The sequence below is a fragment of the Silene latifolia genome, chromosome 3, assembly GCF_048544455.1.
Source record: "Silene latifolia isolate original U9 population chromosome 3, ASM4854445v1, whole genome shotgun sequence".
Taxonomy (NCBI): domain Eukaryota; kingdom Viridiplantae; phylum Streptophyta; class Magnoliopsida; order Caryophyllales; family Caryophyllaceae; genus Silene; species Silene latifolia.
In genome coordinates, this window is record NC_133528.1 from 152744156 (window position 1) to 152769114 (window position 24959).

The following is a 24959-nucleotide window of genomic DNA, read 5'->3' on the forward strand; positions in this document are numbered from 1 at the left end:
GTACGGATATGGGACTAAAAATTTTGGAACCTTCAAAGCCGGATTTGACATGTATATAGGTTGAACCTCATAGATTTGGATCTTTATTCAACATGATCCAGACTTATCGAATTTTACATTCTCTTACGCTCTTTATGTTGGATTTCTATGATCCAAAATTAGTTAATCCGTAACTAATAGTGGAGCTCTATTTTGGCCCAAGCCCATTGGCCCGATCCGGCCCAGCCCGCTTTTTGAAGGCTTGGGCCTTTTACTTTTTACATGCTTTACGGATGAAGATATTCGCGAACTTATAATGAAGTTTCAAAGTGCATATTTATTTTTTAATTTTTTTTATTTTGGTATGTAAGAGGGGCAAAGCCCAGAAAAATACAAATAGTCTAAGGTAGGACTAAACAGGGAAACGGCTCTAGTAAATCTTCAAGAAGAATATAACGAAGGCCGTTAGGAAGGGAATCGAGTATCGTAGTAGTAGACTAGTAGTAGAAGAGTGCACCCCGAGATTTGCGTGAATGCAATAATACGAAAAGGAAAATTATTTCGTCCTCCCGGAGAACGTCCTCCCTACACACAATGAGGAGGACCACACACACATACAATTAAATATTGTAAAATCCTCATGTGTGTGTAAGGAGGACGTCCTCTGGGAGGACAGAAGTATTTCTCGTACGAAAAGGAAATCGAATTGTGTTGATTGCGTTAAGCATGGTTTACAATGTTGTTGACGTACAAAATGCTTAATTAGTTAATTGTTTCAATTTCTACATACAAATATCAATGATTCTTTTGATACATAAAATGATCTTTATTCAATTTCTACATACAAGTATCTAGCGATAAATAGTACATAAATTATCAATGAAAAATCTATTTTACAGATAACCATAGGAATTGTATTACACACACTGTAATTTTTAAAGTAAAAGAAAGAAGTTTCAGTCTTTCTTGGTCACCGATAGCACAATGTTAAAGAATTCACCGGTTTTTTTAGCAATTCGTTCCTTAACACGTGTTTCGAACAATAAAAACAAATCGTCCATAACAGCATGACCAAATGCAGTTGTAATTAAAGGTTCTACCTGTTGGGTTTGTGCCTTGATTATGTTAGTTGCCGCTTCAAACGACTATGCAGGGTCTTAGAGAGTATTATATAAACTCTCTAAGCAGAGGTCATGCTTATCATACCGTCTGAATTTTTAATTAATCTGAAAACTCCTCACATATCAATAAAACTCTCTCCCTTCCGCCCTGTGGACATAGTTAACACACTGTTAGTGAACCACGTAAATTCTGTGCGTTTGTCTTTTATTGTTCTTTATTTGTTCTTTCTTGCTCCTGTTATAACACTACCACTGCTCTTATTGTCTTGGATACAAACTTAGCTTAAGTTTCGAGGTTTTGAGAGGTATCTACGCTCCAGTCAGTTGTAAACGTTTCAAGTTTGTTAAGAGCAAACGATCCTTCAGCCTCGACTAATTTTCTTACCTCCTCAACTGTTGGGAGTATAAAACGGCATGTTGAACTCGTCCACTTTTTCCTGCTCAATTACACCCTAGTGATCATTTTGTAAGGATATAGAGGAGAGGTGTTTGGAAAAGCTTGAATTGTATTAACAATATGATAAACGTATTTATACAAAGAGTCATAGCTAAGTATAACCTAAGTTTTCTAACTAGAGAAGATTACAATATGATATGCTAGGATATACAATGAATTAAGTAAAGATTACAATCAAGAGAATATGTAAAAGATAATATAAAATATATGGAGAATAATATTGGAAGGAGAGATTAGCCAGAATCATTAGAGGTAATCTTATCCATCCCCCCAAGACGAACGGGAGGATAGAAAGTCCGATCTTGGAGAGTAACATACGAAGTCATGGCCGAGGCAGAGGCTTGGTCAAGGCATCCGCGAGCCGGTCGTTATTGTGAACTAGAGTAACACGGAGAGTGCCACGTTGTACCTTTTCCCGAATAAAATGGAAATCAATTGCAAGATGCTTCATACGGGAGTGAAAAACCGGGTTAGCACTGAGGTGAGTGTAGGGGTGTTTATCGGTCAGGGGACCAGGACCGGACAAAGTTTGTGGACCGAAGGCCAAACAAGGGTAAATTGTTGGACCGTGAACTGGGCCATACTTTTATTGGTCCGGTCCGGTAGGGACCAAATAAATGCATGGACCGGACCGGACCGGACCATATATACCCAACAATGGATTGGGTTCTTTGCTTTATTATTTCTACGATGAATTTAATTTATATTAGGGAGTTAGGGTTTAGTTTGCTAATCCGTATGATAGTAGAATATGTCAAAAAAAATACATAACAAAATACTATTGTCATATTAAGTTAAATATTTGTTAATTATACATTTTTAATGATTTTCGTTACATAAGTTTGGTCCACGGTCCGGTCCGCGGTCCATTCGGTTTGGTCCAGGACCGGACCAACGACCAAACTAACGTAAATAGGTGGACCGGACCAAATAAAGTATGATCCGGTCTGGTCCGGACCAAATTACACGGTCCGGTCCGGTCTTTAGTCCGGACCGTCGAATGAATACCCCTAGGTGGATTAAAAAAATATTAATTATCAACATTATTTAGTAATATATCAACGTTATTTAATACTCCCTCCTTTTCTAAATAACTCTCACTCTTTCCTTTTTTATCTATTCACAATATCTTCCCTCTTTCCTTATTTGGTAAAGTTTTATACTTATTTTAATCACGTCACCAAACAACAATACACATATTTTATCTTATTTTAATCATTTAACCCCACCCACAACAATACTTATTTTAATCAGCTCACCCCCACCCTCACAATACCTTTTTTCTCTCCTATTACCTCACTCTACCCTAATATTTTAGCTTATTTAATTTAAATATCTTTAATTCTCATGTCGTCACCCATAAATAAAGAGAGTTATTCAAAATAAGAGAGAGTATACACTAAAATTAATGCTCCTCTGTAAAAGCCCAAGCAAGAAAGAAGCATGTCAGGCCCAATGAATTGATAAACCACGCCCAACAGCCAGGGAATGTCAGATGCTCACACTACACTCCACATGTGAACTGATTATATGAGTTGTACGCTTGAACCATTGTACTCCTGGTCACTTTGTTCCGGTCATTTATTCACCTTTTATTATTTTGAGTGGTATTATTTAATGACAAGTGGATAATTAATTATGTAGATAATTATATTACTTTTCTAAAATATATTCCTAATATAAAAATGTACTTAAATAAATGAGACACTTATAAATAAAATAGGTAAATAAATAACCGAAACGAAAGGAGTATAGTAAGTCCGTCTCTAGATTTAACCTAGGATTTTGTGAATTTATAGTACTCCCTCCATTCAACTCCACTTTACATGTATTCATTTTTCGTCCATTCAACTCCACTTTACATGTTTTCTTTTTAGGCCAAGAAAATGACCATTCTATCCTTATTCACACTCCATATTTACAAAAAATGTTATCCATACCCCACACTAATCCACCATAAAACCCCACCTTTATATTTTTTTTTAACATTTTTAACCCCACCATTTTCTTTCCCTATGTACTTTTTATAGTTTTTTTAATCCGCTCCTTAATACCCGTGCAAAAAGCAAACATGCGAAGTGGAGTTGAACGGAGGGAGTACAAGTATTCCATTCTCCAGTCCCGATAAACAATGTGTATTAACGATCTTATTTTCATACCAGAAAATATCATTATTTTTAATAGAATGTGAGTAACAACTATCTAATGACAAAATGTTATAACTAAAATTGTCACTTTTTACCCTGAAAATGATAGTAACATTTTAACATAAAATGCTAATATTTTAACATAAAATGACTACATTTAATCCGTCTTTTTTCACACAAGAAACAAAGTCGTCTAAAATAAAAACTTGCGTACTTATAATAGGTCATTTGCTTACCAGAAATGAAGAAAAAATTCAATAATAGGAGAAGGTTACTAAACCACTCTCACATAATGTCTTCTTCTTTCATTTATCTATTTTCTTTCCATTTTTTTAATATATTTCTCTAATATATGAAAAGTAAAGGGAGTATACTGTATATCATTACCCACATGATCCTTGTTCTCAAGGATCGAGAAGATACGATATTCTGACAAAGACACAACAAAACACGTTGATGTGGTAGAATAGTTCATAACATCATTGGCATGTATGATGCATCGTCTAGTTGTTATAATGAAATAGGACAATAAATGTCCGGGATGATGAGAGTTTCAATTATAGACTAGGTAGCACCAAAATGAACATAGATACGGACATAGACACATTACACACCGACACGTGTTATGACATCCTATAAAATTTAGGAGGACATTTTAACACGCTATTTAAATTTAATAAAATATATATTTCATGGTTATAAATAACGTATGATTTTAATTTTGTAATGTATTCGATATTAAATTTAAATGAGTAAAGGTCAAATTTGACCTTGACAATAATTAATTCTCATTTCCCACTCATGCCCATCTTCTAATCAATCTCTTATGACATTTTATTCCTCGTCTAAACTATAATATGTTTAAGCGTGTATCGACAGAGTATCGGGTATCCGGAAAGTATCGACACGGCATCGACACGGGACTACTAGTTAGAAGGAGTGTCCGTGCTACCTAGATTATAGACCATTAATTCCTTATCTAACCGGAAGAACGGCGTTATGTGGGCGAGAAAAAAGTCCGTAATGTTTTTTCTTTGCATGTTTTATAATAAGAAAAATTTAATGAGACGGTCCTTTCGGATGACACAAGAATTTTTCTTATAATAATAATAAATTAATAATGTCGAAGGAATAGTTTTGGTGCATGATGCATGAGGAATAGTAAAGATTGCTCCTATATTAATGGAATCATTTCTTCTTTACATTTGGCAAATTAAAGAAAAAAGAGTTTATTGTGTTTTACTGAGTTTTGCTTTGGTACAAGACCACTCTCACGGTTTTCGCCAAACAACGGGTCCGATACTCCGATATAGGTAACGTTTTAATTTGCGTTTAGTGTGTTGCATTGTTTGTCGATCAGTATATTGTTGCTTGTAGGAAATTGGTGTTAATTTTGATTGACATTAATTTCCCAAAATATTAATGAAACTAACACAGTTATCTTGTACCTTTTTGTAGGAGAAATGATCGAAAGATACTAAAGAAATGGAAGTTGAAAAGGTTTTTCACATGAAAAAAGGCGTTGGCCATACCATTTCTACGCAAGGAACTCTCTATTGCAGTGTCCGCCCATCCTCGACTCCTTTATTATATTTTTTTCCGACTCTTTGTATTATATAATGTCTAATTTCATAAAATATTAAGTTCCAACGGTTTTACATTAAAATAGTTCGAGAAGGCTGGCGATTTATTTATTTAGAGGTTTATATAGTAACAGGAAACATGGCAAAGATGCAAGTTTCTTCAACTAGCTATAGTTTTAGCTATCCTTAAACAATGAACAAACATCGTCTCTTTATCAATCCTTTTTTTCGCTCTAAATTCTCGAGCTTTTGCTTTGTAACAGAGAGCAGTAACAATACAGACAGGACCAGTAATAGAAGAAAGCGTAAGGGAAGTCTATAATACCTTAAAGCCAGAATGCCTTATGATGGCCGACATGGGTTGTTCTTCAGGGCCAAATGCTTTGCTAGTAGTCTCGAGAATCATAGACGTAACTGACGAGGCTAGTCGGAGTATAAACCGTCAATGCCCTCAATTCGGAGTGTTCTTAAACGATCTACCCGGGAATGATTTCAATACCCTGTTTAACTTGATCCCGAATTTCAACCAGAACTTACAAGAAGCTAAAGGAAGCCACTTCGGACCTTGTTTTGTGTCGGGAATTCCTAAATCATTTTATGGACGAGTTTTCCCTGACAATTTTCTTCATTTTGTTCACTCCTCCTATAGTATTCATTGGCTTTCTCAGGTAAACAAATGCCATTTTGAAGTCACCAATGTATATTAAAGTTCTTTATATTTGGTGTCCATTCTCGAATGATACAAAAGGTACATAATACATGGGTCGTAATCATTAGGCTAAGATTTCTTCGGTGAAGTATTGACATTTGAGATGACAGGTACCAAGGGGATTGATGAGCGAAAATGGAGAAGCATTGAACAAGGGGAACATATTCATAGCAAAAACAAGCCCTCCGGAGATACACAAGGCATATTATGCACAATTTAAAAGAGATTTTACGTTATTTCTAAGGTCACGTTCAAGGGAAATGATCTCTGCTGGTGGCATGGTCATCGTACTCAATGGCAGCATCAAAAGTGATGAACCTGACTCGATACTGGAGTTGCTTGGCTCTACCCTCCAGGACATTTAATTAACTTGCATCTACTGTTGTAGATAAATTCTTGATATTCGAAAATCACAATTTGGAAAGAAATTAACCCTTGTGAGTTATGATCACCAGGGTGTGATTGTACAGGAAAAACTGGACAAGTTCAACATGCCCGTCTATACTCCAACAGTCGAGGAGGTAAGAAAACTAGTCGAGACTGAAGGATCATTTGCTCTCAACAAACTTGAAACATTTACAGTGGACTGGAGCCTAGATACCTGTCAAAACCTCGAAACTCAAGCCAAGTTTGTAGCTAAGTCCATAAGAGCAGTGGTAGAACCTTTGCTTGAAACTACATTTACCCATGCAGTCATTGATGATTTGTTTCTATTGTTCGAAATACGTGTTAAGGAACGAATTGCTCGAAAAAGAGGTGAAAACCTTAATATTGTGCTATCAATGATGAAGAAAGAGTAAAACTTTTTTCTTTAAGAAGTCAATCTCAAGGCAAAACCATAATCCTATATAGAAATCGATAGATCATAATGTAACGGAATTTTTAATGATAATCTATTTCGAAACAAATGTGATTAACACGCTTTGTTTTCAATTCGTTCATAAATAAGAACTCCTCTACAAACGACCATTGTTAATGCTCTAATTAGACCTGTCAAACGGGTCGGGTCCCGGGTCGGGTCAGAATACAGGTCGGGTTGAATACAGGTCAGGTCAGATACGAGTCGGGTTATATGGGTCACGGGTCGGGTTAGGGTCAGAATACGGGTCAAGAAATAATTTCTAACGTCTTTTTTAAACGATTTTTTTAATTAAAAAAAGGGTTATTTAATGAGAATACTCCAAACTATTGTGATGCTTCTCAAAATACTACAAACTGTAATTTAACTACCAATATATCCAACTATTTAAAATTAATATTTTAATCATATTCAACGTTTACATTAATTATATTGACATAATTATTAAAATAAAGTTTTTTTAATAATTATTTTATTATTAAATATTATAAAAGTTATATAAAATTAACTTTTTAGTTGTTTTTGTAATTTTAAGTAATAAAAAAAATATTTTTTTAACTATTTTTTCAAATATAATATAGAAATATTAATATTTTAATAAAATTCTTGATTTACCTTTGACCCAACGAGTCGACCCGTTCGGGTCGGGTCTCGACCCTAAAATAACGGGTCATTTTGGGTTCGGGTCAAACGGGTCGCGGGTCGAAAAAACCGGGTCTGTAACCCTAAAAACGGGTCAGGCGGGTCGGGTCGGGTTTTGACAAGTCTAGCTCTAATGGATACAGATATGGGACTACAAATTTTGGACCCTTCAAAGCCGGATTTGACATGTATATAGGTTGAACCTCATAGATTTGGATCTTTATTCAACATGATCCAGACTTATCGAATTTTACATTCTCTTATATATGCTCTTTTTACATGCTTTACGGATGAAGATATTTGCAAACTTATAATGAAGTTTCAAAGTGAATATTTTTTTTTGGCACGTAAGAGGGGAAAAGGCTCGAAAAATGCAAATAGACTAAAGTAGGACTAAACGAGGGAAAGCAGCTCCTAGTAAATCTTCACGAAGAATCGAACGAAGACCGTTATGAGACGAATCGAGTATTGTAGTAGTAGTAGTAGTAGTAACAAATCAGGTATGAATAATTATTTTTTATACATAATATGATCTTTATTCAACAATACAACAGCATTACATATTGTATCTCGCAATAAATAGTACATATATTATCAATGAAAAATCTATTTTACAGATAACCATAGAAATTTTATTACACACACTGTAATTTTTAAAGTAAAGGCGGCCGGAACGAAGTTTCAGTCTTTCTTGGTCACCGATAGCACAATGTTAAAGAATTCACCGGTTTTTTTAGCAATTCGTTCCTTAACACGTGTTTCGGACATTAGAAACAAATCGTCCATAACAGCATGACCAAATGCAGTTGTAATTAAAGGTTCTACCACTGCTCTTATGGTCTTGGCTACAAACTTAGCTTGAGTTTCGAGGGTTTGAGAGGTATCTACGCTCCAGTCAGTTGTAAACGTTTCAAGTTTGTTAAGAGCAAACGATTCTTCAGCCTCGACTAATTTTCTTACCTCCTCAACTGTTGGAGTATAGAGCGGCATGTTGAACTCGTCCACTTTTTCCTGCTCAATCACACCCTGTTGATAACTCGAAGGGTTAAATTTCTTTTCTAACTCGTCTTTCATATTATATCAAATATTCGTCTACAACTCTACAACAATAGATCAATGCCAAGTTAATTAATCACCTTTAAAACCATATCTTGGAGGATAGGGCCAACCAACTCCAGCATCGAGTCAGGGTCATCACTATTGATGCTACCAGTGAGAACCACTACCATACCACCACCAGAGACCATTTCCCTTGAACGTGACCTTAAAAACAACGTGAAATCACTTTCAAATTGTGCATAATATGCCTTGTGTATCTCTGGAGGACTTGATTTTGCTAAGACTATGTTCCCCTTGTTCAATGCTTCGCCATTTTCGCTCACCAATCCTTTTGGTACCTGTCATCTCAATTAACATTACTTCACCGAACAAATCTTGGCATAATAATTAAGACGTGCCCGTTTATTTTGTACACTAAGACCGAGGTTCTAGTTCCACTACCCCTATTATGTACCTTTTTGCTCATTTAATTTGACACAAAAAATAAAACAACTTTCGATTTTAATATATGCATCTTTTAAGAATGGAAAGTTGTTCATGGATCGTCCGGTCCATTAACCCAGCCCATCTAACCCACAAAATAAGCAGGTACGGACAAAACATTTTATGAAAATTACAAAGGCCCAATCCACTAATCCATCCCAAACTTGCTAACCCGCTTTTACTTTGGTTGAAAATTTAACGCTAGCCTGATGACCCAATCCCGCATTTGTTTACCTGAGAAAGCCAGTGAAGACTGTTTGATGAGTGAACAAAATGAAGAAATTTGTAAGGGAAAACTCGTCCATAAAACGACTTGGGTATTCCCGACACAAAACAAGGTCTGAAACCGCTTCCTTTAGCTTCTTGCAAGCCCTGGTTGAAATTCGGAAGCAAGTTAAACAAGGTATTGAAATCATTCCCGGGTAGATCGTTTAAGAACACTCCGAATTGAGGACATTGACAGTTTATACTCCGGCTAGCCTCGTCAATTACGTCAATGATTTTCGAGACTAGTAGCAAAGAATTTGGTCCTGAAGAACAACCCATTTCGGCCATCATAAGGCACTCTGGCCTTAAGGTGTCATAGACTTTCCTTGCGCTTTCTACAATTATCGGTCCAGCCTGTGATGATATTGTTCTCTGTTACAAAGCATGCAAAAGTTTAAGATTTCAGGGTGCAATGTAAAATAATCGAAGAAATACAGTAAGATGACGAAGGACGGAATAGTAGACCTGCAATAGAGAGTTCCTTGCATAGCTAGTGTGGTCGACACCTTTCTTCATATGAAAAACCTTTTCGACTTCCATTTCTTGTGTATTTTTCCTTTCTCCTACGCTTGCATCGCCTTGCATGTTGTATATTACTATTTTGTTTGGTGCCAATTGAAAAGAAAGGACTCCATTATATAGGAGCAATATTTACTATTACTCAGTGGCGAATCCACGTTGTGGATTGGGGTGTCATAAGACACCGGAAACTTTGAAAAAAATTGTACTGCATTCATAGGTTTTGATGAAGGGGCGCCGTAAAAAAGGTTGTGGGACACCATAAAACTTGGCACTTGTCCTTCACTCCCTAAGATTTATCGAAATAAAATATTGAATTGTATTCCCTTGTGAGTACACAAACTCGCATGTACTACTTTTTGTCTTGTCATTAGTTTATAAAGTCTACTAGTATTGGTGTCCGGCTTCGCCCGGGCTACCTCTACTTACCATTAATTTTTGTTTTCATTAAATAAAAAAAAACTTAAAGTTGCATAACCTATACATTTATCATTAATATATTTTTTTATAACATATCCTAAAATTATAATGAAATAAATTTTGAGACAAATTCACTACTCCCGCTATTAATATTTTACTTTTATTAATGAAACAACAGTAATAACATTTCACTACTTACCCGTAATCATTGTTACTTTCACTACTATCGCCGTAATTATTGTTACTGTCACTACTGCCGCATTAATATTAATAATTTCACTACTCACGCCGTAATTTTTGTTACTTTCACTATTGCCACATTAATATTGATTATTTGACTATTCTCGTTGTTGTTTCTAATACTTTCACAAATCTCGCTGATAATATTGTTACTTTTATTATTCAAATGAGATTACTATCATATAAATATATTCAATGTTACTACCAATTATTTTCTTTACTGACGAAATTACTTTTACTACTTAGGCATGCAATTTTAAGAGAATTATATATTTATATAAATATATTACATATATGCATTAAATCAAATTGAAAGAATTAAGCAATATTATATATTATGGAATCTAACTTGAATTATTTATAACCTACTTATTATATTTTTGTATGTTAAATAATTAACATCTCCATACAGCTAATAAACTTAAAGTTTAATAAAATTGAATAGATTTTAAATTTAATATATAATTTTATGATGATTAATAATTAATACCATAAGTGTGCATGTTTATACTAATTAATTATTTTATTTTAATTGAAATTGACCATATTCTAGTCTTCTATAAATATTTAGAAAAATTACCAAACATCTTCTTTCTTTTAGTATCTTTGAAATTGACCATCTTAATTAATTATTTTATTTTAAGGAAATTGACCATCTTAATTAATTATTTTATTTTAAGGAAATTGACAATGTTTTAGTCTCTTACAAATGTTTAGGAAAATTACCAAACTTCTATATAATTTAATTTTAACCCAAATTATATAATATTTGCATTGATATCCCTTAATCGGGTCCATCACACGGTGCTAGTGATTTAAAACTATATAGTATAATTAATTTGTATAACTTTCTTTAATTACATTGAAGTCCCTTGATTTCTGGACTTAATATATACTCCCTCCGTCCCGGTCATTTGTTATCCTTTGATTTTGGCACAAAGACCAAGGAAAGGGGAATGAGCCAATTACTAAATGACAAGTGGAACAAATTGATTTTGGATGATCAAATTGTTCATGAAGTTCATTCTTAAAATAGAAAGGACAACAACTCACTGAGACACCCCAATATGGAAAATGACAACAAATGACCGGGACAAAGGGAGTAGTATTGATTGATTATCTATACTCTGTTACCCTATAGGCTATATCTATGACACTGTGAGCTATACCCCACACCCACTTGACCACTACTAAAAAAATTTAGAATAACAATTAGGAGTACTACTATATTACTCCGTAGTTTTTAATTTTTATGAGGCACAAGTCAATGCAAAATTTCTCGTTTAAGACGATATTATTTGTCACCAATCAAAAATTTGTAATAATTGTTATTAAATAATAAGAGCTATAAATTATCCGTTTTTTTTTTGTTTGCCTTTGTGCCAAAATCAAAGATAAATAAATTATCGAAACTAAGGGAATATTTACCTTATTTACCAACTGATTATACTTTTGTACAATATTGGTTGAATCCTCAAATATTTTTAATATTATCTTATAAATTTTAAATTTTGATTAATATTTATAAAATAAGCTAAAATTTCCTGGATCCGCCACTAATCCGTTACAGTATCCACCTCGCATAAAGCAAAGGGACCCCGTAAAAAAAATTTCCTGGATCCGCCACTACTATTACTTCTACATTGTTAAAACATGCAGCATAAAATTACAGACTTTTCTTCTTATTTGAGACCCCATGCAACACAATCAATCAATCAAGTTTTACGTACGTTGAAAGGCATATACAGTGAGACATTTTTCTTTTTCTTTTTCTTTTTTAATTAAGAGTGAACATTAATTAAAAAATCAAGGACTCAAGGAGAGTTAAGTTTCTTCTGTGTAAGGGTGGGGTGGGCCGTAGACCTGGCTAATGGGTCAATCGGGTCGAGGTCGATTTGGGCCAATTCAGGTTGGGTTAGTTGGCCGAGTCATTTTCGGGTCGACTATTATCAAATTATTTGTGAACAATAACAATAAATAATCGGGTTGGATTATATTGGGTCGGGTCAATTCGAGTTCAGAACAAATTTGAATCTTGAGTTCGAAGATTGAGTCGGGTCAATTTTACCAGCTCTAGGTCTAAGTGGGGGGACGTTGGGGGTTAGAGGTGGCAATCGGGTCAGCCAGATCGGGTTTGGGTCAGGTCACGTCTGGTCGGGTCATATCGGTCAAGATACCCTTTCGGTCGTTATCGGGTCGGGTCATTTCGGGTCAAATGATGTATCGGTTCGGGTCATTATCGGGTCCGGTAACTTAATCGCATTACTACAATTTTTTACCAATAAATTTAGTTTTAAACCAATTATTTGGTTTAATTATTTCATTACTAAGTCAAACATATCAATCTAAACACAAAATCAATTTCATCTTGATCAAAATTAAGCTTAATAATTTTCGGGTCATCAATTTAATCGAGTCAGCATCGGGTCGGTTAAGGTCGGGGTTCGGGTCGGCATTTGAAAATTTGAAATTTTTAGTTAAAATTTTTGAATTTTTTCGAGATTCCCTTTTAATTTTTAACCTATTAAGAGTTGAATTGAACTTATAGGAGCTGAACTGAACTGAACTTATAGAACCTGAACTGAACTGAACTTCTAGAACCTGAACTTATAGAAAAATGAGTATGAATTGAACTAAACTTTTCTGAATTACTTATAAGAGCTGAACTAAACTTATAAGAGTGAATGAACTTATAGAAACTAAGCCGGAAGTGAACTTGACTTATCTTGTTGCACCCGACATCTCAAACTTTTGCTTTGTATGAGAGAACAAGTAATAACACGGGCGGGGACCGATAATCGATTAACGCATAAGGGAAGTCTATATTACCTTAAGGCCAAAATGCCTTATGATGGCCGACATGGGTTGTTCTTCAGGACCAAATGCTTTCCAAGTAGTATCGAGAATCATAAACGCAACTGATGAGGCTAGCCGGAGTATAAACCGCCAATGCCCTCAATTTGGAGTGTTCTTAAACGATCTACCCGGGAACGATTTCAATGCCATGTTTAAGTTGCTTCCAAATTTAAACCAGGACTTACAAGAAGCTAAAGGAAGCAGTTGCGGACCTTGTTTTGTATCGGGAATCCCTAAATCATTTTATGGACGAGTTTTCCCTGACAAATTTCTTCATTTTGTTCACTCATCGTACAGTGTTCATTGGCTTTCTCAGGTAAACAAAAGCCCTTTTGAAGTCACCAAAGTATAATTGGGACAAAGGAAGTACTCCCTCTATCCCAGTCATTTATTATCCTATTCTATTTTGAGTTCCCTCAGTCAATTGTTGTCCTTTCTATTTTAAAGAATGAATTTGATGAGCAATATGATCATTCACACTCAATTTGGTGCACTTGTCATTTAGTACCTCCTCTTTCCTTGGTCTTTATGCCAAAACCAAAGGACAAAAATTGAGCGGAACAGAGAGAATATTATTTTTGGTGTCGGTTGAGCCAAAAGGCACATAATAGGGGAGTGATCTTAATCATTAGGCCAAGATTTCTTCGGTGAAGTTCATGTTAATTGAGATGACAGGTACCAAGGGGATTGATGAGCGAAAATGAAGAAGCATTGAACAAGGGGAACATATTCATAGCTGATGGGGCATATTCTGCACCGCTGACCAAGTCAACATATTGAGCAAGGTCAAAGATGTCCACAGCAAGTCAACGACCTAGACAACCTAGCCGATGAAGCCCATCGGCCGGTCAGCCTGGGTCCCGGCGTGACAACCTGCCAGCCGGGACACATATCCGCGTACTCATATCCAAGATCCCTCGGCGGTGAGTCAACAGGGCCCGCCGGCCTGCCATAGGTCCCTCAGCCGAGGGGTAGATCAGTCTTTCCACCTGCTAGCCACTTGGCCACTTGGCCACTACGTGACAAAAGGTGAAGTCTATAAATACTCCTCAACCTTCATTGAGGAAGGAATCCAATCCAAAAATACACAACTTAACCTAAATACACTATTCATCCGGTATAATCTTCCTTATCTCTCTACAATATATTCCTAGCCAATTAGCATACAACATATACGTTTACGTTTATTGACTTGGGCGTCGGAGTGAGTACGCTTGGCACAAAGCCAAGCCCTCAGTTCGTTCATTGTTGCAGGAGAGGCCGAGAGGGACGAATAAGACCAAAGGAGAATCTAACTCAAGACATCATTCTACAAGCCACGGGTGGTGACGATACTTGCTCTGGAATTACACCCGGAACAATTGGCGCCGTCTGTGGGGAGAGACACTAGAAGCTAGTCACATTCATTCCCAAACAAAAAAAAAAGAAAAAACAGAAACCCACCCAAAAAGCTAAGAGGATGTCGAAACAACAAGACGCAGTCGTGACCGACGAAACCGCGTTCCACCAAGATGATACCTTCAACAATTCTGGAGTCGTGCAGCCCTCCGCCGGCGGAGTAATCCAACCAGAGTTCGGGATGCCAATAACACCCGATGCGACGCTGCCCGCCAACCAAGTCACCCTCATGGGACATGTGGTCGACGTGGCATTGCTAAAGCAAATCCTGGACCTCATCGGTAGGACGTCGACTCACACTGTCACACCGACAAGAGCGGCGGGACCCGTCCAGGAGACCAGGGCCCAGAACGTGACTCCAAGAGACTTGAACGGAGCACTGGAAGAGGTTGGCCCTGTTGAAACACCGGAGGAGCCCAGAATGCTGGTGATGGACATAAGTCCCGACCGCACTCGCGGGGGGACAGCGTCACCGCAGCAGCCACGAGGCCCACTCCGGAGGAATGAAAGAAGTCCGACCCACCAGAGTCGGAGAAGAAGAAGCCCGACTCGCCAGAGTCAGGAAAGGAGTCCCTCCCGCTACGAGGAGAGGAGTCGGGCTAGGAATGCGAGGAGCCGATCGCCACGTGTCGTCAGGCATGTGATCAGACAGCCCCTCAGCGCCTACGTCCTAGAAGTCCAGGTGCCAACTAAGCTCAAGTTGCCACCCATATCATACAAAGGAGAGGGTGATCCAGCCGACCACGCTGAGGCTTTCGAGTCTCACATGTCAGTATGGGAGCAGCCCGATGAAGTATGGTGCCGAGTCTTCCCAACGACATTGCATGGGATGGCTCAAAGTTGGTACAAGGGGCTCCCCGACGGCTCGGTGTACTACTACGCCGACCTAAGGGACGCCTTTCTAGCCCAGTACTCTTGCAACAAGAGAAGGGCCGTGGAGACATCGGACCTCCTAACTATCAAACAAGAAGGGGGCGAGTCTCTACGAAGCTACATGAAGAGGTTCGACGGAAAGGTCCAACAGATTCGGGAGATTAATCCCGAACTGGCGGCCTTCGCGCTGATGAAAGGCCTCCCAAGAGGAGATTTGATAAATGAGCTCATCAAGTGCGGAGGCCTGGGCTTGGACGCCGCCAGGAAAATGGCAGAACAGGCCATCAAAGTAGAAGACTATCACAAGACGTGGTTAGGCCCCAACGAGGCCGAGCACTCAGAAAAGAAGAGCCGTCGGGAGGACAACCCCGATGAAAGAAGCCGTGACAAAAATAGGCCACGGTCTGACAAATCTGCCAGGAGACAGGACTCGACGGGCGCCGGGGGGAGTTCGGGGGCGTACTACAAAAAACGGTACAACGATCACACCCCCCTAGTCCTGCCGGCCGCCAAGGTATTCGCTCTGAGCAAGAGCGAAGGTCAGAAGTGGGAAAGGCCCCCTAGGCCGAGAAGCGACGGTGACACGAGCCGATCGTAAGTACCACGCCGCCACACGGACACTTAACCAACGACTGCCGACATCTGAAGGACGCCATTGAAGAGCTGATCCAGAAGGGGAGCCTCGGCAAATATGTTGCCAAAAGCCAGAAACCGAATGCCGGCGGGTCAAACAGCAAATCCGTCTTCGAACGGATAGGAGTAATCCATGCCATCACCGAGAGCAACGGGCATGGTGGGTCCGCTCATGGGCACAAGCGGCACCTGAATGAATCGTGCCAAACCATCAACTTTGTGCCCAACACAGCCACCCCCGCTCCCAACATCCCCGATATGACCATTGGGAAGAAGGACTACGAGGGAGTCGTTGCTCTTCACAGCGACCCACTTACGGTCCACTTAGACATAGCCAACCACTTGGTAAAAAGGTGCCTGATTGACACGGGCGCCTACACAAACATTATGTACAGAGAGTGCTTTCTCAGCCTCGGTCTGAAAATTGAAGATTTGAGACCCGGCACCAACCCGCTGTCTGACTTTTCGGGATCGGCCTGGTACCCCAGGGTCGGTCGATCTGCCGGTGAGGTTCGGCGCGAGGAACTGCAGCCCGGGAATGTAATGTCCGAATTTACGTCATCGACGGCGCATCGCCCACAACGTGCTCATAGGCCGGGTCACTTTGAGTGAGACCGACGCCGTAATTTCCATCCGGGCCTTGACATTGATATACGTCTCGGACCGGGGGGAAGCGCATAAGCTCGCCTCAAAAAACGAGAAGGAACCCGGCGTATGGGAGATACACGCCAACGGCCCTTCCACAACGGATAGCTCGAAAGCCAGCATCGTTATTTCTAGCCCCAATGGGGACGTGTTTGAGCACACCGTGAAATTTACCTCCTTGATCTCAAACAATGAATCCAAGTACGAGGCGGTGATAACCGGAGTCTAGCTAGCGTAAGCGCGGGGCGTAACACGTCGTGGTAAAAACGGATTCGCTCCTATTGACCAGTCAGATCAAAGGAGAGCACAAGGCTCGGGACTATAGGACGACAAGGTATCTAGAGAGGGTGAGAGCCGGTGCTTCAAAACTAAAATCCTTCCAGATACAGCATACTCCCAGGCCCGAGAACGACCAAACCATCAGCATGGTCGAAGGAGCAGAGACAGAGGAGGTGGAAATTGACCCAGGTCGCACCGTGACCATCGGTGCCAACCTGGAACCAAAATTCAGAACCGAACTCCTGGCTCTGCTAAGGAAAAACAAGGACGTCTTCGCCTACTCCGCAGCCGAGATGCCAGGCGTAAGCCGGGAAGTAATCATTCACAAGCTGAACGTACTCCCCACCGCTCGCCCTGTCAAGCAAAGGATGAGGAACTCCTCCGTCGAGAAAGATGAAGCCATCAAAGCCGAGATAGATAAACTACTTACGGCGGGCTTTATTATGCCTTGCACCTACCCGGAGTGGTTAGCCAATGTTGTGATGGTAAAGAAGTCATCGGGGGCATGGAGAATGTGTGTAGACTTTACCCAACTTAATAAAGCATGCCCCAAAGATTGTTACCCTCTGCCACGGATAGACGACTTAATCGACGCCAGGCGCAGATACACCATCCGAGCCCGCTAGACGCCTTCTCGGGATATCACCAGGTTTTCATGGCTGAGGAAGACATGCCCAAATGCGCATTCATCACCGCTAACGGCACGTACATGTACAAAATGATGCCGTTCGGTTTAAAAAACGCCGGCGCAACGTATACAAGGCTGGTGGACAAAGTGTTCCAAAATCAAAAAGGGCGAAACATTGAGGCCTACGTCGACGATGCTATTGTAAAAAGCAAATCCGACAGCGAACACCTCGCCGATTTACACGAAACATTTTGTTCACTAAGGAAATACAAGATGAAGCTCAACCCAATGAAATGCAACTTCGGTGTCCGGGCAGGTAAATTCCTCGGTGTACTTGTCGGTGCCGAGGCATCGATGCAAATCCGGACAAAGTCCAGGCAATCTTAGACCTACCGGAGCCAAGGAACCGAAAAGAGGTTATGATGCTGACCGGAAGAATGGCGGCTCTCGCCCGTTTCATCTCTCGGTCAGCCGACAAGAGCACCGCATTCTTCAAAGTTTTGAAAGGGAATAAAGACTTCAGCTGGGGGGAGGAACAGAGCACGGCTTTCAAGCAACTGAAAGCCCATCTTCAGACTCTCCCAACTCTGTCCAGGCCGATGCTGGGGGAGACGCTATACCTATACATAGCAGTTACCTCGGCCACGGTCAGCGCCGTGATCATCAGGGAAGAGGACAACAAAGAAGACCCAATCTACTTTGTCAGCCATACGCTGTTGCCCGCCGAGAGAAATTACCCACTAATTGAAAAAGCAGCCTTCGCCGTCGTCGTTGCCACAAGGAAGTTAAAACCTTACTTTGACGCACACCCCGTGACGGTCCTAACCGATCAGCCACTCGAGAAAGCTTTGGAAAGATTCGAACAATCCGGCAGGCTCATCAAATGGGCAGTGGAGCTCTCTGGTTTCGGCATTCAGTACAAACCAAGGCCTTCGATAAAGGGGCAAGCACTTGCAGATTTCCTGGCCGAATGCACATATCAAGAAGAGCCAAACCCAGGCATATGGGAGGTCTACACCGACGGCTCCTCCACGACGAACAACTCAGGAGCCGGCATCCTCATCATCAGCCCAAACGGGGACGAGTTCGAGTACGCCTTGAAATTCACCTTCTCGGCCTCGAACAACGAATCCGAATACGAGGCGGTGATAACCGGGGTCGAGCTAGCTAGGGCTGCCGGAGCAGAGCACATTGTGTTGAAGACAGACTCACTGTTGGTTACTAACCAAATCAGAGGAGAGTTTGAGGCTCGGGATGACGGAATGGTAAGGTACCTAGAAAGGGTAAAGGCCGACATAGCAAAATTGAAGTCTTTCCGAATCCTATGCGTTCCCAGATCCGAGAACAACCGGGCCGACGCTCTCTCCAAACTTGCCAGCTCAACCATCAAGAACGTTAGCCGAACCGTGCTGGTAGATATCCGGAATGCGAAGAGCATCAATGAGACCGACGGCATGGTGGGCAACGTAGAGGCCGAGACAACATGGATGACTCCGATAATGAAACACAAACTTACAGGTGAATTACCGGAGGGCCGCAATCCCTCGGCCAAAATGAAACGGATCGCCGCCAGGTACTTAGTGTTCGAAGGAGAACGTACGGAAGGTCCGTAATAAGACCACTTTTGAAGTGTGTCGGTCCGGCCGACGCAGAGCTAATACTGACAGAGATTCACGAAGGCATCTGTGGACACCACATGGGGGCAAGAACGCTAGCCCACAAAGCTCTACGAGCCGGCTACTTCTGGCCCACCATGCTCCAAGATTCCAGAACAAAGACCAAGAAGTGCACGAACTGTCAGATGCATGCCCCGGTAATACACGCTCCCTCCAGGGACCTACAACCGGTGCTCAGCCCTCTTCCCTTCGCACAGTGGGGGATGGACATGCTAGGACCATTCCCAACAGCCTCCGGAGGAAGGAAGTTCTTGATCGTCGCTGTTGATTACTTCACCAAATGGGTTGAAGCTGTAGCAAGCGATCGGCGAAGACCACAGCGGCCGTCAGAAAGGTAATCTGGGAAAATGTTATAACTCGTTTCGGACTACCCCAAGTTATAGTATTTGACCACGGCCGAGAGTTCTGGAGTGACCTGATAATGAATTGGTTAGAAGAACTTGGTATCAAATTTGCATACTCCTCCGTCTGCCACCCACAGAGCAACGGACAGGCGGAGGCGGCCAACAAAACGATCCTCAACGGTTTGAAGAAGACAGTCGAAGACCTTAAGGGAAGATGGGCCGATGAACTACCCGGCGTCCTATGGTCCCTTCGAACCACGGAGAAAGAAGCAACGGGTTACACCCCTTTCCACCTAGTCTCTACGGCTCCGGCGATCCCTACCGATTGAAGCAACGGTGCCAACATTGAACGGCTACCTTGCCCGATTGAAAACGAGGATGGCACTGAAAGCTTCCTTAGACCTGGTCGAAGAAAGCCGAGATACGGCACGCCTCAACTTGGCAGTATATCAAAACCGGATGAAAAGAGCCTACAACAGAAGAGTCCACAAGAGGGATTTAAAAGTGGGAGACCTAGTCCTAAGGAAGTACCGCCACCAACAAAGGAAATATTCATGGTAAATCGACGGCCAATCGGGAGGGTCCCTACAAGGTGATTGAAGAGATGAGACCGGGCACATACCTGGCCGTGACAGGACATGGGAGGTGTGCCTTTGATAAGCCATTGGAACACCGACAACTTGAGGAAATACTTTGTGTAGCGGCGGAGGTGTCCAAATCCATTGTGGACACCCCAACGCATGATCGTGGCAAACGAATGAATCACCCAACTTTTCCATCGAAGTGTTTGTCACTCAAAGAGAAGAATCGCTATCGAGCCATAACCCCGATTACCTCGGCCTCGGAGAGCGACGGGACACAATGACCGGTACACTAGAAGAATGCTATCGAGCCATAACCCCGATTACCTCGGCCCTAGCCGAGAGCGACGGGGACACAATGACCGATAAGCGCTATCGAGCCGTAACCCTGATTACCTCGGCCAAAGCCGAGAGCGACGGGGACACAACGACCGATATGCTAGAAGAAACGTGTACTCGGTGCGGTTGATACGCGAGTCTAGCGGTCAATACGCCTACGATTCGAATGCTATCGAGCCATAACCCGACGATTACCTCGGCCCTAGCCGAGAGCGACGGGACACAATGATGCCGATAAGCGCTATCGAGCCGTAACCCCGATTACCTCGGCGAGGAGCGAGAGCGACGGGGACACAACGACCGATATGCTAGAAGAAACGTATACTCGGTGCGGTTGAGACGCGACTCGGCGGTCAATATGCCTACGATTCTGCCCTAAACGAGAGCGCGGGGACACAATGACCGGCACGCTAAAGGAAATGCTAAAGACGTTAACACAGTTGTGATGCGCGTACTAATCGCCTCGGCCATGCCAACGGTAAAAACAAAGGCACTCAATTAAAACAACGCAAGAAGACAAGTGAGGAATAATATGATCAAAGCCCGGCCGAGCCGAGGACCCAAAGATTAAACTCCATTAAAAAACTAATAATCGCTAGAAGAGTACAAGCGACGGCCGTCCCCATAAGGATAGCCTAAAACTCTACCTACCAAAGTTTTACAAGAAGCAAGGAAATAAGGAAACAAAAGGGTACAGACTTAGGATTTGAAGCGCCAAAAGATGGCGGGGGAGAGAAGGCTCAATAATTGGCCCCGAACGCCTAAAGCTATCCGAGACGCCGGGAGTCCGGTGACGACCGCCCGTCTCCCTATGCCTGTTGATTCCCTCCATCAGCAGCAGCAGCAGCAGCCTCCTCGTTGGGTCGGCTCGGACGAGGGCTCGACATTTTCAAGCACCTCGGCTACCGAGCCACCTTCGCCGCCTCCGTCTTCTCTGCAGCCGCTGCCTCCGCAGCCTCAGCCATCTCGTCCAAGAGCTTCTCAAATTTATCCCACGGAAAGGAACCATCGGGGACGACCCTTTTTATCGCCTCCCTGGTCGCCTCCTCGGCCCGGTCCGGAAGTGGGCGCACACATTTTTGGGAGAAGTTCATCTTGGAGCATGGCAATGTCCTTCTCCCTTTGAGCGATGATGACTGCGCGTCCTTAAGCGCCTCCGCTTGATTGTGGAACTGATTCTTCCATTTTTCCCCCTCGGCAACCGCGGCTTTATGAGCGTCCTTGTACCTATCCCGCTCCTCCATCATCTTGGCAGTGGCGCCATCAGCTTCCTCAACTTTGGCTCTCTCGGCCCCCAGCAGCTTCTCAACCTCCTCCGCGCGCTTCTTGGCGGAGAAGAAATCCGATTTAAACTTCGCGGCCTCCCCCTTGCGGCGGAGAGAGGTCAAGTCTAAGTTTCGCCATCACGGCGCAGCTTGGCCCATGGTTTTCTCCCGCTCCGCGATATAGGAGCCGGCTTGTTGGGTCCACTTCGCCGGCCTCTTATACATTCTCAGACCCTCCGCCACAAGCTCGGAGGCGAGATGCTACGAGCGGAGGAGTCAACAATGACATTTCCGTCACCCCCGTCTCGATAGCCCTCTCGTGTCGCTTCCCGATTGCCGTTCAATAAGAACGGCGCCGCCGAGGAAGGATCTGCAAAAAATTTGCACAAAGCATCCATGTCACCGTGCATTGACACATCAGAAAGCCGGTCGTCTGGGATGTCCAGCGAACCAGCCAAATCCGAACCACAAGTTAGATCCGTACCAGTTTGGGCCCTTTTTGTTCGAGGGCCGGATGGATCGGTTTTCTCCCCAGCAACAACGGAAGAAGACGGTGGCTCTTTCCTCTTCTCCCCAACAACGGTAGAAGCAAGCGGCGGCTCGTTAGCAATGGTCACCGACCCCCCGGTAACATCAACGACCTCCACAGGCTCCCTCTGAACCACTGGGGTCGAAGAGGGAGCAGGCACAGACGCCGCCGCCGCCGCCGTAGTCGCAGCCCTCTTCGTTCTCTTTGGCACGCCTCCGAGAACCCTTGCCTGAGCCGCCACCGGATCCACCCCTTTTAGCTGCTTATCCATGAGCTCGGTGGGAGACGGTCTGCGATCGCGCAATTCAGCCGTAGGATGCCGCACAACTACCTTCCCGTCCTTATCAAGGCCTAACCGCTTCAAGGTACTCTCGGACAGATCCTGGCCAAACCGGTCTGCAAAAAGAAAACCAAACAAGAATTACACGACAGGAATAGAACATAGCTCTAGAAACAGGAGCATGACAGGCAAAAATAGGCCTCACACCGACCCCACTCCCCGGGCCGAGGGGCGGGATGAGGCCGACGTGACCGAGCGGCTCATCTCGAAGAATAATCGAGTCGGGGTAGCCATCCCTTCTCAAAGATCGAGCACAGATCGCCCGCTCCTCATCCTCGCAAGAGGAACCTTCAAGCGTCCATTTTAACCTTACCCCGGGAGGTACACTCCTCATACTCTTCCCGGTTCTCACACCGCAAGTAAACAGGGCTCTGGAAAGACCGGGGCAATGGGTAATCCTCCGGCACTTGGACATAAACCCACCGCCGTTGCCAGTCTTTACAGGAAGTAAGCTTGTTCACGGAGGCATAGCCTGGCTCCGTCTGTACGCTGTACCACCCCACCTTATTAGCAATTGACGGTCGGAGACTGTGAAGTCGGCGGAATAAGTTGACTGTCGGGATCTCCCCCTTAAAGAGACAAAGCCACACAAAGCCAACTATCGTCCTCATGGCCAGCGGATGTAGTTGGGCCACCGCGACGTTCATAGCTCTGATAATGGCCACGACGTATCTATTCAGAGGAAACCGCAGCCCATACTCCAGATGCCTGATGTACACGCCGGTGTGACCCGGTGGAGGGCAACAGACCGCCTGACCCTCTTTAGGAATAACGATCCTATACCCCTCACCGAACGAGAAATGGCCTCCGAAAAATGTCTCGCCGGAACAACGGCCGAACTTATGGAACCAACCACGTTCAAGACCGGTCGTACAGGCTCGCCATGATCCGGGGACAGACATGACCTCCCACCATCGGAAGGGGTCCCCTCATCCTCGTCAAGCATCCTCACCCTCATCCCCGTCCCCCTGGTGGTGGGTCGATCGCGGGAGAAGGAGACCTAGGGCCCCCAAACCTTATCGGAATGGCGTCTAGTATCTCCTCCCCATCAAGACGCAATGGGTAATCCTCCGGCGCAGAAGTGCTAGTCCGGCGCCGATAGCAAACATAATAGCAACAATTATTCAACAAAATAAAAAGAAGTTTGTTTGTTTACCTCGAAGAAAAACACTCACGGAATAACAACTCGAATGTTAGAAGACAGAAGCCCTTACAAGTTTAGAGAAGAAAAATTTTGGAGAATGAAATTGGTGACCAATTTCACGGAGCAACTGCCCTATTTATAGGGAAAAGCCCATGAGGCAAGACCAATCAGAGAATAGCCCATGAAGCGTCAACCAATCAGCATGCAGACACGTGTTGGACATGCAACCACGGAATGTCAATCGTTGCAACAGTTGTGTCAATCAATGCAACAGTGACCAAACGTCTTCAACACGCCTATTCAAGACTCTCCGCCTATTCACCTTCCTCAACAAATTCCCATGCACCTTTTCTCCGCCGGCCACATGATCGACCAAGCAAGACACCGCCGGCCGGGGGCAATCAAAAGTAACCGGCAGTCTCAACCTCGGTCTCGGTCAGCGTCCCTTTCTTTTCCACATCGGATGCCCAAAACACATCCATGTGGAGGGGGGATATGGTACGGCCTAAGAAAGACTAGGCAGAGGTGAAGAAGCCGGTGCAGAAGATGCCGATGCAGGAAAATTTTCTGCAAACTACTTGCGCAGAATATACGCTCAGACGTACATCGAAGCCCATACCACGGCATAGACTACGGCGGGGGCAAATTGATGGGGCATATTCGCACCGCCGACCAAGTCAACATATTGAGCAAGGTCAAAGATGTCCACAAAGAAGTCAACGACCTAGACAACCTAGCCGATGAAGCCCATCGGCCGGTCGGTCCCGGGTCCGGCGTGACAACCGCCGGCCGGGACACATATCCGCGTACTCATATCCAAGATCCCTCGGCGGTGAGTCAACAGGGCCCGCCGGCCTGCCATAGGTCCCTCGGCCGAGGGGTAGATCGATCTTTCCACTGCTAGCCACTTGGCCACTTGGCCACTACGTGACAAAAGGTGAAGT

At 43.0% G+C, this 24959-nt stretch overlaps 1 protein-coding gene across 1 annotated transcript; it reads right to left on the reverse strand.

The window, feature by feature from the left end:
- Window positions 1–7999: 7999 nt before the first annotated feature.
- Window positions 8000–9930, reverse strand: LOC141648551 (S-adenosyl-L-methionine:benzoic acid/salicylic acid carboxyl methyltransferase 3-like). Its single transcript, XM_074457276.1, has 4 exons — window positions 9772–9930; window positions 9274–9678; window positions 8634–8894; window positions 8000–8523 (listed from the first exon to the last, which is right to left on the reverse strand). Exons 1-4 carry the CDS (start codon window positions 9889–9891, stop codon window positions 8179–8181), a joined length of 1131 nt encoding a protein of 376 aa, XP_074313377.1. The 5' UTR covers window positions 9892–9930; the 3' UTR covers window positions 8000–8178.
- Between the last annotated feature and the right edge of the window lie 15029 nt (window positions 9931–24959).